The 19,830-nt window shown below is 33.9% G+C and overlaps 2 protein-coding genes across 2 annotated transcripts; one reads left to right on the plus strand and one right to left on the minus strand.

Annotated features, from left to right (window-relative positions):
* The first annotated feature begins 579 nt into the window (after nucleotides 1–579).
* Nucleotides 580–7,849, plus strand: LOC104225175 (cyclase-associated protein 1-like). Its single transcript, XM_009776941.2, has 10 exons — nucleotides 580–1,017; nucleotides 1,977–2,145; nucleotides 2,217–2,281; nucleotides 5,282–5,591; nucleotides 5,673–5,820; nucleotides 5,904–6,013; nucleotides 6,120–6,175; nucleotides 6,276–6,332; nucleotides 6,443–6,586; nucleotides 7,487–7,849. Exons 1-10 carry the CDS (start codon nucleotides 739–741, stop codon nucleotides 7,571–7,573), a joined length of 1,425 nt encoding a protein of 474 aa, XP_009775243.1. The 5' UTR covers nucleotides 580–738; the 3' UTR covers nucleotides 7,574–7,849.
* Nucleotides 7,850–8,581: 732 nt separating this feature from the next.
* On the minus strand, nucleotides 8,582–14,403 carry LOC104225176 (putative proline-rich receptor-like protein kinase PERK6). Its single transcript, XM_009776943.2, has 9 exons — nucleotides 14,350–14,403; nucleotides 13,632–14,163; nucleotides 12,177–12,788; nucleotides 11,477–11,563; nucleotides 10,811–10,881; nucleotides 10,645–10,721; nucleotides 9,943–10,084; nucleotides 9,660–9,821; nucleotides 8,582–9,238 (listed from the first exon to the last, which is right to left on the minus strand). Exons 2-9 carry the CDS (start codon nucleotides 14,080–14,082, stop codon nucleotides 9,017–9,019), a joined length of 1,824 nt encoding a protein of 607 aa, XP_009775245.1. The 5' UTR covers nucleotides 14,083–14,163; nucleotides 14,350–14,403; the 3' UTR covers nucleotides 8,582–9,016.
* Between the last annotated feature and the right edge of the window lie 5,427 nt (nucleotides 14,404–19,830).

Consider the following 19,830-nt stretch of genomic DNA (forward strand, 5'->3'; position numbering starts at 1 on the left):
GATATATTAGTACCATAAAAATGCATAATAAAATAACAGCAATATAAGAGATATGAAATACATAATACGAAATACGAAATAGATGGCTAGTATAGTAAAACTAGCAGGTAAAGCCCCGCATCAATAGTCGACCAATAACATTCTTAGTCTAACTCCTAACTGGCTAGTCTCACTCTATTGTGCTGTAGACGACCAATTACTCTCTTTGACATATTAAAATAAATCATACAGAGACAAGCTATTTCTAGAAAATGGTCTTATATCTCATTTGAAATATTTCCAAAAAATTGTCGTCGCTGTTAATCAGTTTGGAGAGTGTTTATATTTGTGTGTACTTTTCTAATTCTATCTATGTCCCAAAGGGAGATTATTACTATTAAGGAAGAAATATTAAAGAGAATAAAGAAAAACAAATGACTTAACACTTTCCAGGTGAGTTACAACGCAGAAAAGACAATCATTTTCTACTTAACCAGACACGGGTAGGCCCTCAAATCCAATTGCCAAAACTTCAGACAGCAATAGCAAACATAATAATATTCCACATCCGCAAAATTTCTCTTTTTTCCCCTTTCGGCGTTTCAAAAGTAAACACTTCAAATAACTTTATCACAAACATTCTCCACACATTTTTCCCAGCAACACACACGCTCATCAGATCTACTCTATCTTCGAATCACAACTTCACTTCTAGAGAGAGAGAGAGAGAGAGAGAGAGGAGGCGTCACGCCTTTACCGATGGATGAGGAGTTGATACAGCGATTGGAGTCCGCCGTCACACGGCTTGAGGCACTGTCAGCCGGCGGCTTCAGCGGAGGAGTTTCGCCGGGGGAGGGCGAAGCGGCGGCGGTTTTAGATCCGTCGATTATTGCCTTTGACGATCTGAGGTCTCAGTTTGCCGGGAGAGTTCGAAGTGCTGCAGAGAAGATTGGAGGACGAGTTTTGGATGTGACAAAGATTGTTGAGGAGGCTTTTGAAGCTCAGCGTGAACTACTTATCAAAATCAAGCAGACTCAGGTTATTAGCTCTCTTAAATTAACTCAGTATATCGAACGTAATAGATTGAGAGGTTTTTGTATAGCGGATTCCTACTAGTTTGAGATAGAAACGTAATTGATTGATACACTTTCACTGTCTAAATTCTGATATACTAGTTGACTGCGTCGATTAACAGTTGAATAATTATGACAGGAAGTTATATTTACTTCGGTTTGTCTATTTAATTTTAGTAGTTCAAATGCTAGAACTTATATAGCATGTACCTTTTGTTTTCTCATTGTTGTATTTCATGTGGTTTCTTTGTGCATCATGAGAGTGGAAAAGCACGTGTGATTCTTACAATATATGAATAGTCTAATTTGGAGCTTTGGGAGACTCGTTTCAAGTGTATTGAGGTGATTGTACTCAAGAGCTGGAATAGGTCTTGTTGGTGAATTCTGCCAACTGAAACAGTCAGGAGATGTCCGACTTTTTGGATAGGACTTGTAATTTCTCTGGAAAGAGGGGTTAATTTGGAGGATAAGAAGTCTCGTTTCAACTGCATGGAGAAGATAGAGCTCAGAAGCAGAATGAGTCTAATTGGTAACTTCTAGTTAAAAAAGGGGTCTTATCGGTAACTTCTGCAGTTCTGCTAATTGAAACAATCGTGAGCTATCCGAGTTTTTGGATTGCACTCGCAAATTTTGTCAAAATAGAGGTGTTGATTTTATCACCTTTGAAATGTAATATCTTATGCAAGTTATGTGGAATCTTTCAAGTTTATCTCCTTTCATTTAATGCAAGACACATACTGCGGCTATAGACTGTTAATGGACTATCTGTTCATTATATAGAAAACATAGTGAATGAAAAAGGTGCTTGAGATGTCTTGTTGTGATAATGTGCTCTGATTAACAAACGAATCTGTTACGTGTTTGAAATATACTTTTCTTTCTTATGCACCCATATTATGCTCACTTTTGGTCTTGATCTTGCAGAAACCTGACATGTCTGGTTTGGCTGAATTTCTTAAGCCTTTGAATGATGTGATTGTGAAAGCTACAAAAATGATAGAAGGACGGCGACCTGATTTCTTCAATCACTTGAAGGCTGCTGTTGATAGTCTGACGGCCCTGGCATGGATAGCTTACACTGGAAAGGATTGTGGTAGGATATTCTCTAAGTTCTCCACTTTGTTAAGTCCCAGTCCACTTGTTGACGATGTTGGTGCTCTCTAGGTTTGAGTATGCCTATTGCACACGTGGAAGAAAGTTGGCAGATGGCTGAATTTTACAATAACAAGGTAATTGGACTTCCTCTAGCTGCTCACTCTTTCCTCTGATCATTCTCTTGCTTGACAAAGTCTTTCTAATATTTTTGTGCGTCCTGGCCAAAATTAGGTGGAAAGGAACCATGATCATTTTGTTCATACCCTAAATTTCCTTGATTGATGTTGTTTCTTGAATTTACGTCCTTTATTTTGGGGGCAAAGAACCATTTTCACCTTTCTAACCTTCCCGCTATGCCCTTTTATGCAATATCAAGAAGTGAATACTATTTTTGGTGCTTTGGATTGGAGCAAAATGTCTTCCATGGAAATATTTAACTTTGAAATTTTTTTCTTTGTCGGTTTCTAGTTTTTTGGTTGGGTGTAAACATATGTGATATATGGTAATAGTACAAGGTGTAGGATAGGGCATAAAGATCGTGTCTTGGTGATATATCTTTATTATTGAAGGCTACAATCAATTTCTAAATGTTGGACGCACATCACAAGTTCAAACCCTGCCATTGACAAAAGTCTGATATCTAAGTGGAGGAGGGTAGAGGAGCAGGCCCATTAAACCCCGAATTTCGAACTGTGCACCACTAGCCCTTAGGGATTTCTCGGTTATTAGAAAACTCTTGATTAAAACAAGTGATATGGAGTAGATCTGGATATTTCTAAATGAAAAAGGCTTCACTGATATGTGACAGAAGTCATTTTTTCTTCTAATGGAACGCAATTTGTTCAGAGTAAACTGGATACGGAAAACATTTTTCTTCATACCAAACTATAAAGTTTAATGGAATCTTCATTAAAATATTATGCAATCCTTTTCTAAGAACAAATAGGAGAAAATTTGAGCTTTGTCACGACCTTGTCAGCGAGTAAGTTGGTAATTCTTCATTTGGCACTTGATACTTAAAAGTGTGTGCTTATAGAACACGGAATCATGTTTGTTCGTTCTCATTGAATATCAAAACACAAACATAATTGGGTCACATTTGAAATGGAGCTGGTGATAGGGGGCATCTCTTTTCCACCTTTTCTCTTTCTTATTGACGATAATTGGAAACAAGCAATCTGACCAAGGCTTGGTTCAACAGAGAAGTTAGTATAAGATGTATGGTAAGCACAAGTTACAAGTTCGAACTCGAATCAGTGAATCCGGCTTGGTATTTAAGTGGAGATTGGTAGAGGTATGGGTACAATATCCGACGAGTTTCAAAGTTGGAAACATGGATTTCTTGGTTATAGACGAAAAAAGAAGGAAAAAAAGCAAGCAAGAAAGAAGCAATCTGTTAAGTGCTCAGCTCCGTCTGCTTTGACTGAACAAAACATAGCAGACATATGTCAAAGTCTGTATTGTCTAGCAGTCTGAATCCCCTTAAAAAACATCATGAGAGGTTGTTGCGATTTGAAGTGAAGGATGACGGGCATCTAAAAGAGTGGAGGAGGGGTGTGAACTCAATCTATAAGGAGGGAGGAGAGGTCGAAAGGGCCGAAAGTACCTATGGACAAAGTGAATACTTCAGAATTCCTAGAGGCCTCCTAGGAATTGGTGGTATCTGATCTCGGAATTCTAACAGAAAATCAAGGCCTTCCATTACCAAGTTCTCGATTTGTGTGAGGGGCTCCATGAGGAAGTCAAATCCAGAATCACCAAATGAAGGCTGAGGGTTAGAGTGGTGGCAAGGATAAAGGATTAACAAGAGAGGGTGAATTTGTAGCTAATTGTTTGTAGAACTGTTCCCAAACAAGTGTAAATCCACTTATTATTATTCTGAAAACTAAGTTGCTCGGACTCTTCACTTTCGGTGCCGCACCGTGTCAACACGACGTGAGTGTTAGTGTGGATGTGGGTGTGCTATCTGTACCGGATCAACCGATTTTGGGTGCTCTGACCAAAATCGACCAAGAAATTCGGGATAGGTATAACTTCGAAAAAAAAGATCGAGAGAGATACAATTATTTCTAAAATCAAAACAAAAGCTAGGGTGGAATTAAAAAAAATTGGAATACGTTGTATGTAGAAATTTCTATGTCAGTCCTTTTCCTTTTATCTCCTTTGGATTCTCCTCTTGATCAATATTTTCTCCTTCTTGGAATACCTTGTAAGTTTTTCACGTAATATCTCATAATTTAGACATATTTTTATAGTTGTATTTTTAGATATTTGAATTATTTTTAGCCGAATCCCCACACCCGTATTTGTACCTCGATATGTTACCCGAATCTTAAAGTTTAGATCATGAAGGATCCGAGCTCTAGATCCACACCCGTATCGGACACCCGCACCCGAGTCCGAGCAACCTAGTCTGAAAACAATCATTATTCAAGGATAAAGGATTGACAAGAGAAGGTGAAATTTTAGCCAATTGTATGTGGAAGTGTTCCCGAACAAGTGTAACATCCACTCTTTTTGGTCTGAAAACAATCACTGATCAAGACATTCTCCTTTGTCCCAACTATTTTTGGTTGATGTGTAGTTGTTGGTGTTGATTTGAAAATAAAGAAGCTACTTATCAAATGTATTTAGTCGGTGGTGTTTGGGCCCCACATTTCGCACCTCGGTTAGTTCACCTTTAAACCTGTCCGGCCCACAACTAAAGGTTGCCAAATTAATCTTGCCTGTCAAGGTCAGAGCACATAAGCTCACCCTAGTGTTGTAGTTGAGATTTGAACCTGGAAGCTCTAGGTTATTACACCCATTCTTCAACCACGACGTCATCTCCTTGGGGATTTACAAAATGTATTTCATCTTTGTTTCCAAAATTTTAGGACTCCAAAACAAAAATGAAAAAAATAAATACCAAGAGTTGATTGAGTTGCCAGCTAGAATAAAACAGTAACCAAGTCCATTCAATCCTTGATTGAAAAGGATTTTCTTCTTTGAATTTTCTTCCGAGCTGGAAGATCATATTCCTATTTATTCTCTGCTGTTTGGTTTCTGTTATATTTGTTATTTTGCCCTCATTAATAGCGCACAATATAAATTGTAATACTGTTCTAACTTCTATTAAATTTCATGATATATAGGTCCTTGTGGAGTTCCGAAACAAAGACTCGAATCATGTTGAATGGGCAAAAGCCTTGAAAGAGCTTTATCTCCCTGGCTTGCGAGATTATGTTAAGAGTCACTATCCATTGGGTCCTGTATGGAGTGCTACAGGGAAAGTTGCTGTATCTGCACCACCAAAAGCTCCCACACCAAGTGCTCCCATGCCTCCTCCTCCACCGCCAGCTTCTCTGTTGAGCTCTGAATCTCCCCAGGCTTCATCATCACGTCCAACGAAAGGGATGGCAGCTGTTTTTGATGAAATTAATTCGGGAAAGCCAGTGACTTCTGGTAAATTCACCTACCGCCCCTCCTGTTTAATGTAGATATCATTTTGCCCTTAGTTGATTTTTTTTTTCTTCTTTTGTCTAGGATTGAGAAAGGTGACAGATGATATGAAGACAAAGAACCGGGCAGACAGAACTGGTGTCATTAGTGCAGGAGGAAAGGAAGGTCGTGTTAGCTCACCCTCTTTCTCTAAAGCTGGACCTCCGAAATTGGAGCTTCAGATGGGTCGTAAGTGAGTAAAACTTCTGCTTTCAATTAATCCATGCTTGAGATTAGGAAAATATGCTTCTGACTTTGATGTTGTGTTTGCTCCAGATGGGTGGTCGAGAATCATATAGGAAAAAAGAATCTAGTCATTGATGATTGCGATGCAAAGCAATCTGTTTATATTTTTGGTTGCAAAGATTCAGTTCTGCAGATCCAAGGTAACTTCGTTTTTCCTCTAATATAAAGTACTGGTACAATCTGGAGAACGATAAGTTGGTTTTCAGTGTTCTAATATGCAGAGATGATCTTTGTTTGATGTCACAGGGAAAGTCAACAACATAACAGTTGATAAGTGCACTAAAATGGGAGTTGTATTCATGGTCAGTGATTGACTTCAAAAGGAGGGAATACATTGTTCAAGTTTTAATAGTTCTTTTCTATACCTAAGCGCTTATTTTGATTTATAAATTTGGTGGACAGGATGTTGTGGCAGCTTGTGAGGTTGTCAACTGCAATGGTGTGGAGGTGCAATGTCAGGTATACAAATAATGCTTTCCTTTGAGGTTTACTGATGTTTTTATTTGAACTTCATTTTTATGTATCATGACCTCGTGATTGTATTTTTTTCTGTTGTGTGGGCTCTTTAGGGTTCAGCACCAACAATTTCAGTCGATAATACAACTGGATGCCAGTTGTACTTGAGCAATGGTTCTTTGGAGACTTCCATTACAACAGCCAAGTCAAGTGAAATCAATGTTTTGGTTCCTGGTGCTGGACCTGATAGTGATTGGGTATGTTCTTTTTTCCTTTTTCTTAATTATCTATTCATGTATTTCTTTTTGTGCTTGTGCTAACTGCTAAGCATCAAAATCAGATGTGAATGAACTTAGAAGCTAATGACCTCCAAAAAGCATAGTCGGTGACATCTCACTTGGTAACAAGTGCGTAATTGAAATATGCTTACAAGTGTGTGCATGAAGATAACTCATGCAATTTTTGGACATATATATTTGAAGTTGAAGTCAGAAAAAATTATTTAAATCAGAATTTGGTAAAAAGTTCTGTAAGTGAAGTTATGTTTTGAAAAAGAAAAGTTTGTGGAAGTAGAAGATCAATTTGTGGGTGTAGATTTTGAAACTTCAAACCACAATTCAACTTGAAAGTTTCTTTCGAAGTTCAAGTTTAGATTTTGTTCTCAATTTCACAAACGCCAACTTGCAGCGTGCAACCTCTTTATATGCAAGTGAACTCATTGACAAATGCCACCTTGGTGTTTTGATACGTGACAAAACAGAAAAGGAGCTGTTGATGCTTATAATCTGAGCTTTCTGTTATAGGTTTCAAGCATAGTTCTGTACATACTTTACACCATCTAAAAACTGTAAGGTAAGCTGTGAGCTAAGCGCTGAGCTGAAGCCAAACCATGTATTTTTAAAGAAGATCCCACTATGTCTGATATTCTCATCTTCTTGTCGTGTTTTTCTTTCTTTTCTTTTTCTCATTGGGTTCTTTTGGCAACATCTTGAGTTTCACACACGCAAGTAAATCTGAAGACGCCTTTTTCTCCTTGCAAAAGATGATGATATTTCCTTCGTCTTATTCAATCAGCTTTAGATGAACAGCACTTGGCATCTTTTACTTTTTGTCTTTGTGATGAGGTCGAACTAGTTCAATATGGGCAATTATTGCAGGGTGAGCATGCTTTGCCGCAGCAATTTTCTCATGTATACAAGGATGGCCAATTTGTGACTACACCTGTCTCCCATTCTGGAGGTTAACTGGTGACAATTTCCATATTCAATTTCTTATGCTTTTCGTATTATTTACCAATTTGATTCTTTAGAAGAGTTTTAAAGGGTGGTTGATTGTTTTCTTTCTTGAGTGTAAGTTATGTTCTCGTCATTGTATCTTGTGCCTTTTTGTCCGCATCTCCTGTTGGCAGTTTTCTCAAACTGAGTGTCTTTGTGACTTCTTGTTGTTGTAACACGTCCGTTTTTTTGTACTAGAGCTTGATCTTTGTAAGCTATCAATTTTCTCGGCATATATTCCTTTTAGATGTGGTACTGTTTTTACTAATGGTTTATTCGGCGGTTAAGTAGAGATTTTAAATTAGACAGTATTGTGATTGTGAGCGAAATACTTGTCAATATAATGTTGTCGTACTGTTCATTGTTATAATCTCTTATTTCTCAGTACATAAGATCTGCACTTGGATTCTACATTCCTTCAGCTGAACTAATGTACTCCCTCAGAATATCATTCTTAATTAAACCTTTCCAAAAGAAACTAAAAATGTAAACATAACTCAGTTTGGTTTCATCATTCTTATATTTTGTCAAATTACATTTTGTTGTCTACCAAAAACTATTTTTTGAAACCGCTTAAGTAGATAAGAACCAACAGTAGGATAATGTGACAGCGAGATATCCGCATAGGTTTAGCTTTTAGCTAAAACTTGCCTACAAATGTATAGTACATATACTAGCAATTGACAAATCGGTACGTTATGTAACTTCAATTAAGAAACATGACTTATTGATAATGTGCACTATTACTACTACAACAACAAACCCTGGGAATAGAACTTACCCTTATCTTGGAAGGTTATTTTCAATAGATTCTTAGCTAGAAAAATATGAAAAGAAGTAGTGCCAATAAGTCGTAACAACAATAAGATATTAAAAAATATTGAAGTAAAATATACCAATCAAACAGTAAGTAGTAAGTAGTAATAGCAATTTGAGAATAAAAAGATATCATACGGACACTAATACTATCGGTACAACTAAGAAAAAAAAGTGCACTATTGTTGTCTTAAATTCCAAAACAGAACAAAATGACTCAACTTATAAACAAATTTAACCTATAAAATCACTATGTCATGCTGCTTCTGACGAGCAGATCTATACATTTACCCGTCAGTCTAATCTATGTTTCATGGTGGAAGTATATATACAAAAAACTAGTTTTCAGTACCTAAAGCATCCTTCAAGTCTTGATTGAAGGTACTTGTTGTGTCTACAATAAATAAAACAAAGTAACGCTATTACAACAATAATAGCATGCCCAGTATAATCTCATAAGTAGAGTCTGGGGAAGGTAGTGTGTACGCAAACCTTACCCCTACTCTGTGGAGGTAAAGAGGTTGTTTCCTAAATAGTAACGCTGTTATCTCTTTAAATTTGAACTCTACTCATCTATGTTCCAAGAGGACAAAGTTCTTAAGCTTCACCTCTGGAATGGACAAATTCACCAGTCGAGCCATGTTCACTACTTGTGAATTCTTCACTTGATATTTCAGATTTCTTGACCTTTTTAATATCATATGAACGTCCATCACATTCAGAACTTTCTCCTGATCCAGGAATTCCACTATGACCTGGTGTTGATCCTTTATTTAGATCATCCAATAAGGAAACATCACCTTCCAAAGTACGTACAATCTGCAAATTTATGATCAATCATTAACAAACCATTTCTAATACTCGTATATTCTATGTCTCTATGTGACCTATAGGTAAAGGGTTCAAGCCATAAAAACAACCACTAATACTTGCATTAGGTTAGGCTGTCTACGTTCGGGGGCAAAGCTAGAGTGCCGGGAACGGGTTCAGCCGAACGCAGTAGCTTTAGTTCAAATCTTGTATTTGCCTTAAAAAATCTATTTAATTATTAACTTAGAACCCAATAACCTAAATCTTGCGTGAATGCGGAATGCTTTGTGCACCGGACTACATTTTTTTTTTTTTGTATATCATATGACTCACATATCTTTTTACTAAATTAGGAAATTCAAATTACTAATAAAATGTGATTTTTATGGTGATTTGAGTACTATAGAAAATATTAGAAAAGAAAACTTACTTGACTCATTTTTGGACGTCTTTTAGCAGAATGTCTGATTGATGCAGCAGCACAAGTCACCATACATAGCATTTGCTGAGCATCAAATTTTCCTTCCAAGCGTAGATCTATTAATTCATCATAATTTCCACCCTCTGTTGCACGACTAAGAATTGGCCTAGCCTGAATGTACGAAAATATAAATATACAAATAAATAATGATATAAAGTTATAATTTAAGACTAATTAAGGAAATTTGTTTAAAGCAGCAAAGATGAAAATATATATATATATATATATATACCCAATCAACTAAGTTGTCACCGTCACTGTTGACATCTATAGGACGACGTCCTGTTATAAGTTCCAAAAGCATAATACCATAAGAATATACATCAGATTTTTCTGTCAGTTTTCCAGTCGAAGCATATTCTGGCGCAAGGTACCTATATATGTTGAAATAAAACAAAAAACACATTTTAAGTTTTCTTCAATCTATTGTGGACAATACTACAACAACAACAACGACGCAGTAAAAACCCACTAAAATTAAATAGTATATCTAATTTTTAAAGATAATGGAAACATCAATGATACAACAATAATAACAAACCCAATGTAAATCCCACAAGTAGGGTCGGGGAAGGTATTGTGTACGCAGACCTTAGGTCCTTATTCCTAGGTAGAGATGATATTTCCAGTAGACCCCCGACTCAATAAAAAATGAAAAAAAGAAGTAACAACGAGTAGTAACACCAGCAATCCAACATGAAAACCGAAGCGAAAGAAATAATAAATAGTAACAGAAATCTACGAATAAGAAAATACAAGACTAGCACTGCTAATACTAGTATGAACAAGGAAAACACTCGACTACCTAGCATTTTTACCCTAATTCTCGACCTCCACGCCTTCAATAATAGAAAGCAACTAATTCGCTGTTATTATTAAATGACAACTAAACAAAAAGATAAAGCAAATTAAATCATATATTTAGACTGCTTACCCAAAAGTTCCCATTATACGGGTAGACACATGAGTAAAGTTATCTGCTGAAAGCTTAGCCAACCCAAAATCAGCCACCTGATTGTAAAAATATTTGTTAAGACTTAGGACCATAACATTGTATTAAGCTAAAGGGAAATACCTCTATTAGTACCTTATGTATATACCTTGGTTTCAAAGTTGTTGTCCAGTAGGATATTTGCACCTTTAATGTCTCTGTGTATAATGCGAGGGTGGCCTGCAATTTATAAAAGGATTTATGTTATATACAACTTATGATGTAATAATGCATGTGACCTATAGATCATAGATTCAAGTCGTGCAAGCAACCATTAATACTTGCATTGAGGTAAGTTGTTTATATCACACCCCTTGAGCTGTGTCCGGCCTTCCCGAGCAACTCTTTCAACTACCTCCTAATCCCCCAACATGCTCAAGAACCAAGAGCCGTCCAGGAACTGGACGGCCAGAGGAAGCTTGCTTATAGAAAGAAAATAGGCCGGTCAAAGAAAAACAAGCTGCAACGGGCTCTTCGCTCCTAGTCCCTAAGAAGTGTTGTTCTGTCCTCCGGAGGATTGGACTCCACCAAGAAGTTCTTTCTCTCACGTAATTTCGCCCACCTCTTTCATTTCCGTTCCGAACCTGCGTGAACGCGAGATGATTTGTGTACCAAGCTGCCTTTTACAATTGATGATGTAAATATTTTTTTATATTATCTATGTATTTGATTTAACATTTTAAGGGTTTAACTTGAACTCTTTATAAAGAGTACTTAGCCACGAAGGGAAAAATCTCAATTATCTAGAGGGAAAACTATAAATAAATAAACTTACAATCTTCATGAAGATAAGCAAACCCTTTGGCTGCTCCTATTGCAATTTTAATCCTCGTAGGGAAATCCATTACTGGGTTACCAGGTCCTACACAAGGATGTAAAAAGAGATTAATTTTAAAGAAAGGACTAACATATTTGAAAATAATAATTTAACTAAATAAGAATATTACAGTTTAAAAGTGTGTTTGGTACGATGAAAGTCATTTTTCATTGAAGATATTTTTTGAAAAAGTATGTTTTCCTTGAAAATATTATCAGGTTAGAAAAAATCCCAGAAACTTACTTTTTCATGAAAAATATTTTCGCGAAAAATGACTTCTGTCATACTAAATACACTGTTAAGTAACATTTTTAAAAAAATAATTAAATTAGAATATTACAGTTTTAGGTGTGTTTGGTATGATGAAATTCATTTTCCATTGAATATTTTTTTGAAAAAGTATGTTTTCCTTGAAAATATTTTCAGGTTAGAAAAAGCCCCAGAAAACTTACTTTTTCATGGAAAACATTTTCGCGAAAAATGACTTCTACCATACTAAACACAGTGTTAAGTAATGTTAAAATCATACCATGAAGATACTTTGAAAGAGTATATTTTCAGGCTAGAGAAAACAAATTACTTTTTCATGAAAAATATTTTTCGCAGAAAATGACTTCTGTCATACTAAACACAATGTTACGTAATGTTAACATCGTACCATGAAGGTGATATTCAAGAGTGTTGTTAGGAACAAACTCATAGACTAACATCCTTTGAGATCCAGCAATACAATAACCAACTAAAGACACAAGATGTCGATGATGTACACGACTTATAATTTCAACCTCAGTTTGAAATTCTCTTTCTCCTTGTCCACTATTAGATTTTAAACTTTTTACAGCAATCTCTTTACCATTAGGTAAAACCCCTTTATGTACAAATCCAAAACCACCTTGTCCAAGAAGATTAGCCTTAGAAAATCCTCCAGTTGCAGTTACTAAATCATCATAAGTTAAATTTTTTTGGTTAAGACCAAATGATATATTTGTTGGGCTTTGAGGTGGCATATTCGGAGGTTTTCGTTTTTGTTGTTGTTGTTGTTGTGTGCCGGAGAAATTAGCAGAGCTCGTGTTGCTACGTTGCGTGCCAGAGAAATTAGCAGAGCTCGTATTGCTCATTGGTGGCGGTGGTGGTGGTGCTATTGGCCAGCTATATTCTGAGTTTACACCAGCACTGTTAGTTGGAGAGAGTATTTTAACAACATGTTCTGAAGATTGGACATTGTTGTTGTTCCAATTCCCTTGTTGTTCATTGTTATAATAGTCACCACCTGTACAAATTAATATATGAAAACTTTGGTTTAGTGGCAAACCAACAAATTAAATGGCAATAATAAGAAAAGCTAACAAGAAAAAAAGGGCAGATTGGTGCACGAAAACCCGCGTGCATGCAAGATTCGAGGAAGGTCCGTACCCAAAGGGTGTGATGTAGTTAGTCTATCCTGTTGCAAGCATCGGTGACTGATTTTACGGTTCGAACCCGTGACTTATAGGTCACACAGAGATAACTTTACCGTTGCTCCAAGGCTCCCCTTCTAAAGAATTATCTACTTCGATTTATTCACAGTAGAAGGTCACGTACCTTATTTTTCATGTTATTAATTTCACTTATTATCAGTCACTACACTTAATAATCTTTTAAATTAAATGACTTGACAGTATAAATAACTTTTATATTGTCAATGTACAATTGTTAAATTGTTAAGCACAACAATAATGGACTTGATTAATAAGATTTTCATTATTTAGGCATTGCATTCCGTCTGGAAAAAAGATGAAAAATATCTATTTATATAGCTAAGATATGATGTTAGGAAAAAAAAACATGTAGAAATGACACCATGTAGCCATTTTAAAGAGCTGCTATTTAGGAATTAGCCGGTGCGTCCTGCATTTCAGTTCTTTAGTTCAGTTTTTCGAGACAAATATGCCCTAAATTGTCCTGAAGTTAAGATTTTTAGTTTAAAATTTCTATACAAAATAAGTACCGATTAATCTCTAAATAGCATCCCTGAGAATGGCTATCTGTGCACTTATCCTCAAAACACATTATATCAATAACATAACAATATATAATATAAGGTAATTAGAGATGAAAAGAGAAACATTTATACCCTTGGCTCTATAAGAATTATCCCTGTAGAAGCCCATTTGATCACGTGGTCTTCTTCTTTTCCTTTTACAGCAAGATATGACAAAAACTAGCATAACAAGAAGTAATAATCCTGCTGCTGCAGCAATTCCTATAAGTATTGCTTTCTCATGATTATTGTTACTATCATTTGAAGAATGTTTTGGTAGTGGTGGTGACTTATGTCTTGAATGAGAGTCTGGTAGGGGTGGCGGCGGTGGAGGTGGTGGTGGTGGCAGTGGAGGAGGCGGTGGCGGGGGTGGAGAGGATTGCGATCCTCCCTTAGATGAATCAGACGAATGTTGGGAGTTGTTATTATTGTTATTGTCGTTATTATTGTTATTGTTATTGTTGTTATTGTTATCGTTAGAAGAAGAGCTATTACTATCTGCAGAAGGTGGACTAGGTGATGAATCGTCGTTAGATGAAGACATTTTTTATGAGGCCCTAGTTAATCCTATGGGTAAAAGAAAGACATCGTATAGATCCTTGCCACTCTCCCAAAATAATCAATCCTGTTGAAGAAATCATGACACTAATTAATCAAATGTAAAAACATGCCACTATGTTGGATTATCATAAAACATCATCAAATTTTCTTCCTTAACAATGAATATGATGCATGGTAATAATAATATATAAAACAAAGATTAAGAATGATAACAAAGAATTAGAGAGAAATTAAGAAGAAGAGGTGATACCTTTAGGAGAAGGGCAGGGAGGATTCTCAAAGGAAAGAAAGGAGAAAACATGTTTACGTGATAATAGCTTTTTTTTAACAAAGCAACTATGAGTCGTCTTTTCCTTCCTCATATTCCTCTAATATTAAGGACTAATTACTATTTTTTTCGTTATCAATATCTATGAATGTGCGTTGCTCGTTAATAATGATACACGATGGTTTTTAACCATTTAAATCATCTGAAAGCTGGAAAATATCATTAAATTAGCATAATACGTGAATTCAAAATAAAAGGACATCATCGGAACTTACACAAATGATCAATTTAGTCGTGTTAGATAATTATGTATTATAGTTTAAAAGTATTTAATTTGGTGGTATCTTACCGAACACTTCTTTGTAGATGATATTTTTGTGTATGTTTCCTTCTAATGCTTTGGTTGCTCTACCACGACATTTTTTTGTTCGTGCAAAAAAATATATTGCGATAAATACAGTCCAATATTTAGGATGTTTGTCCTTGTGCTTTATTTATTTAATTGCAAAACATAAACATACCGAAAATTATTTTCACACAAATTTAAAAGGATATTCTCTAGTTTCGGAAGATGAAAGTTGAATTCAGGGATAATAATATACTTAGAAATACATTGACCAGCATCATAATTTTTGCATGTATGACGTTATTGTCAAAACTTCTATATACAATCTATGTGCTATTATATAAGCTATTCAGTGGATCTAAGATTTTCAGTAGCATGACGAGCATAGTTTTCTTCAAATCAATTTATATGTAAAGGAAGAGCAATTTTAACTTAATGTATTACATATACGATGACACTGACATACATAAGAAATAATAAACTTGACAATAAATTTGTGTGGTATAAGGTCATTTGGTATTAAAGTATTTAAGTATTCTTCATGGTAGTAATTATTTGTATGCTAAGTCAAAAACTGAAAAATATCTTATTTTTACCATAAAATTTTTCAATCAACCTTTTGTTTAGTTGATCAATACATTTATTTCTGCTAGCTAAGATAGCTTTTTAATTTCTATCATGCAATTTGGATAAATTACATTTTAATCTATTGATAGAAATATTTTTCTTATTAAATGCACTACTATTACAATTGGGATTGATAACCAAGTGTTATGAAAGATCCAAATCATCTTTTATTAGATGCTCTTTTTCATTTCTGACACGAAGCAAGAAGTTACTAAAGACCTGTTGTTGCTTATATTTCTTGTTAGTTGAATCTTTTTAATTTGAGTCCACAAGTATAATTTTGTCAAGCTAGTTTTTATGGTCATTGCTTTCATCGATTTTGTAACTATTGATATATAGTACTGACAGAAATTACCTTCCAAGCCATTAGTTTTTCACCAAATGGTTCACTGTATTCAATATATCTCTAGCGCCATAAGCGATGATATTATCAATTTTGCTTTTCTTATAAATTTAGCAGTATTTTCTTCTTTGATATATTTATGATGGTTATTTCAATTGTTTGAAGAGGTATATCAAATCTTTTTGTTATTATTGCTAGCAATATCATGCCTCTTGATTTGACATTTTCAAGTAATGCATGACATAGAAATGTTATTTTGATTCTGCCGGAGGCATCTACAAAGGATAATCCCGCTATAAGAGTCGGCTCTTTATAATATAGTCTTAAAAACTTATTCTTGTTCAGAATTTAGCTTTGATTGTGCTCAAACATACACTTGTATGGCCGTTTGATTCTTAATACTATAATAACATTTTTTTACTTTGTGTTTAAATTTTTTTAATCTCTAACACTCTTTTTATGGAATAAATTTATATACCCTAAGATTTTTCTTAACTTGAAAATTAATTTTACTCATATGATAAATTTTAAAAAAAAATTAATTGGATTCTCTTGCTAAATAATTATTTGAAGATTTAATTATTTGGTCTTTAGACAAAAATAATTTATTTTATGTTGATTCGGATTTTTAATATTAGTCATCTCTTATTTAGAAGATTTAATCTTAATTATTATTTTATCCACCAAACTTTTCTTTTCAAAGAGTAAAAAGATCGATATGACATTTCACTTTATGTGTATAGAATCATTAGTGGTATTGACTCTTACCAACCATTTTTCTTTCTATTTCTCACACATTTATATTTTTAAATATTTCTTAGTTGTTGTTTAATAATTGAGTATATTTTTTAATATTATCCGGAAAATTGATTAAAAGATATATTATTTGAGTAGGAAAATAGTCCAAATATAATATGAGGATATTTTCTCTCAATTTCAACACTTTATGTAGTCCATTTAATATTACTTTTATTTTCTCTTAGTATTAGATATTATGGAGTGGTAATGTACTGTCAGTACGGAGGATTCTTATGAAATTGATTTTATTCAGCCTTCCTGCATATTTTATAAAAATTTAATTGACAAAATATATTATTTTTAAAATATTAAATATTAAAAAATCAACATAGAATGTCTTGTAGTCCAAAAAAATATGTTATTTTAATTCTTTTTCTATAATTTCTTCTATTTAATATTTTAGGACTATTTTGGTCTATCAATATTGTATTCATGCCTTTATAATAGTATAAGCTCTCCTTTTTTCTAAATGAATTTGGATAATATAATACATTCTCAAATTAAATTAGTAATATCACAGTATAATACGTTTTCAAATTAATTAGTAATAGAATTTTTTAAGAAGTATATCCTAAAAGTAATAGAACTACATGACTAAAAATTCTTTATCTCGAAAGTAATTATTCTAATAGGAAAGCTAACGTGTTTCTAAAGGTATTAAGTTAACATGCTAATATGTACTAACATGTTCCAAATAAAGAATGAAGATAAAGGAACACCACCATATGCTCGGCCAACAAACTTTCTAATCTCATTTAGCGACGGATTAGCGATGGATTATTAAAAGATTCTGCTAGCTACAAGCATTTTAGCGACAGATTAACGACGACGTTCGTAGCTAATTTTTTTTTTTTTTTTTTTTTTGTAGTGCTTGTAGGCTCCCATTTCCGTATCTAGCTTGGAATAGGAATCCGTTTTACTTTTTTCAATAAATAATTTAGTTGAAATATACCCCTTCCTTTTCATCTCGAGTTCCATGACAACATGCACGGACGTTGTCGAAGCCCAAGGGCGAGAAACTTGAGCAAATGTTGTAGAGAAAAAGATTGTAGACTACAGAGAAGATAGAGAAACTCACACAAAATCTTTTTCTTCTTCGCTCTAACACTCATAATTAAAATTGTCGTTCAGTTTCATTTCCCATGAAGCTTGTTTCTTTGTTTACCATTTTGAAAAACAATAGTAACATATTGGAGATTTTGTTAGTGAATATGATTTTCAAATTTGAAGGAAAAAAAATATGTATCGTGAGCTTTTCATTACTTTGTGTCGGGTTCAATAATTTTTTTCATTGTCTTGAATGAGAAAATTGGTTTAGATGTTTAGAGAAAAAGAAGATGAAATCAAGGCCATTAAATTTTCATAGGGAAACATGGCTGCCATCTAGATATGTATTGAAAATTAATTGAGCTTTAGTTATTGAAGCAAATTCGTACCCTAGTATTATATTTCTATACTCTAAATTAATTATACAAATAAGATTCAGAATGGTAATAATGTAGGATTCCTAACTTGTAGTATTATATCCAAAAGCTAATAGGATTACAAATATCTAGAGTTCCGATTATGTCCTTCTATTGTGAGTAATTATGCTTAATATTATAAGGTTATTTTTATAAACCGACATTATATTCATGCTTTTATAATAATATAGATTACTAACTACTGTATTTGTCCGCGCGAACATATTAATAAATTAAAATATGAGCAAAAACCAGTTTTATAAGTTTTAAAAGGAAATAAAAGAAGTCCAAATATTCTTATGTACTTTGTGAAAAAGCCACCCTATACTTTTGATGTCTTTTACTGAGGGATATTTTAATTTAAATATAAAACAATTCATTGCGCATTTTAACTTGAATAGGTAAACATAGAAAATCAAGAATAATAAAAAAGAGTAAAGACAACTTGCCCGTATAATTTGAAAGAAAACAACCTTAAAAGGAAAGAAGACAAAAAAAAGAAATGAAAAAGGAAAAACGATGCCATTCTCACGGTCTACGTCCGAACTTAGCTTTTTCAAAGCATTCTTCTTCCTATAATTTAAAAAAAATAAATAGAAATTTATGAAAAATAACACATGAATATATAATGCGTAAATAAATGGATACTAAAATCAATATTTCTTATACCTTCCTGTAAGTTTTGCATAGTTTTTCCTCACATTGATATCCCAAAATTCAATGCGAGAAGTCTTATAGCACTTGTTCTAAGGACATATTCACTCAATGGATGGAATTATGCTAATATTATGCGGATAATATTATAGTTTTCACTTCATCCTATCTGTTCTTAGAGACATTCCAAGAATTGAACTTGCTAGAACTTTGGGGATAATTTCCAAATTTAACTTTCTTCCTTTTATTCACTTCTTGGAAACCAAAAAAATTATCACATTAACCATCATCCAGAATAGAATTGTGCTCTTAGATATAAGATATTACTTCAGTAAAATGTTGCTTCCTCTGAATAACCAACTCTAACGTGCGGTTTTGCAAGCAGGCGGAGTGCAATTGCTTCTCGATGATTACAAATTGATTTCCTCCTCAAGCATATGAACCTGTATGATCTTGTTTTCATAAAATTTTAGATCATGTGTTCTGTTTCACATCCATATTGGTTGTTGGATCAGTTTCTGTCCTTAAATATTCGATATAGAGTAGTTGAGGAATTTTGCAATATTAATACAGTGATTATCGCGATATTATTGTGGTGATTACTAAAATAAATTGATACTATTTGAGTTTCTCAGAGAAAACAAACGGTAGTCAGCAATAATGATATAATAAATTCAATTAAATAAATTACCCACAGTAAACAATGGAAAGCAAACAGACAATTTTGGAATGGTTAATTAGGATTGTAGAGGAGGATTGTAGGACGTGACTTTCCGGTAGACGTATAATTAAGAGAATGTGGGACGTGACTTTTGAGTTTTCTTAAATATCATACTATAATAAATGGGAATATGCAGAAAAAGTAAGTAAAAATTCAAAAATTTGAGAAAAAAGATAAATGTGATTCTTGGCCTAAGAGATGTGTCAAGTCATCTCTTTCATGCCCTCTTATATATATATAAGGGGAAATAACGGTTTTGGTCAATATATATGAGTAATTATTACTACTTTATTCCTATTTTGACCCATGTGTTATACAAGGACGTTTAATCTTTGATTAAACCAAGTGTAACAAGGAGTTGCTCAGATGGTCAGCACCCCAGCTACAACCCCAGAGTTGTAGGTATGAGTCACCAAATAATTTTTTAATTTTTGACAAGGTCTTGATTCAAATGTAAAACCCTGTTTCATTGTTGTAATGTATTTTTTATAGGTTATATTATATAGTACTA

The sequence above is a fragment of the Nicotiana sylvestris genome, chromosome 12, assembly GCF_000393655.2.
Source record: "Nicotiana sylvestris chromosome 12, ASM39365v2, whole genome shotgun sequence".
NCBI classification, from domain to species: domain Eukaryota; kingdom Viridiplantae; phylum Streptophyta; class Magnoliopsida; order Solanales; family Solanaceae; genus Nicotiana; species Nicotiana sylvestris.

What these genes read in the sequence shown, in the direction of transcription:
- LOC104225176 (XM_009776943.2), bottom strand. Translation starts at nt 14,082, where the DNA reads ATGTCTTCATCTAACGACGATTCATCACCTAGTCCACCTTCTGCAGAT. An exon ending in TAATTCTTATAGAGCCAAGG is followed by an intron (nt 12,789 to 13,631) that starts GTATAAATGTTT and finishes TAATTTGTACAG; the next exon opens with GTGGTGACTATTATAACAAT. An exon ending in GTGACAACTTAGTTGATTGG is followed by an intron (nt 9,822 to 9,942) that starts GTATATATATAT and finishes TCGTACATTCAG; the next exon opens with GCTAGGCCAATTCTTAGTCG.
- LOC104225175 (XM_009776941.2), top strand. Translation starts at nt 739, where the DNA reads ATGGATGAGGAGTTGATACAGCGATTGGAGTCCGCCGTCACACGGCTT. An exon ending in AAATGGGAGTTGTATTCATG is followed by an intron (nt 6,176 to 6,275) that starts GTCAGTGATTGA and finishes TTTGGTGGACAG; the next exon opens with GATGTTGTGGCAGCTTGTGA. An exon ending in CTGGACCTGATAGTGATTGG is followed by an intron (nt 6,587 to 7,486) that starts GTATGTTCTTTT and finishes CAATTATTGCAG; the next exon opens with GGTGAGCATGCTTTGCCGCA.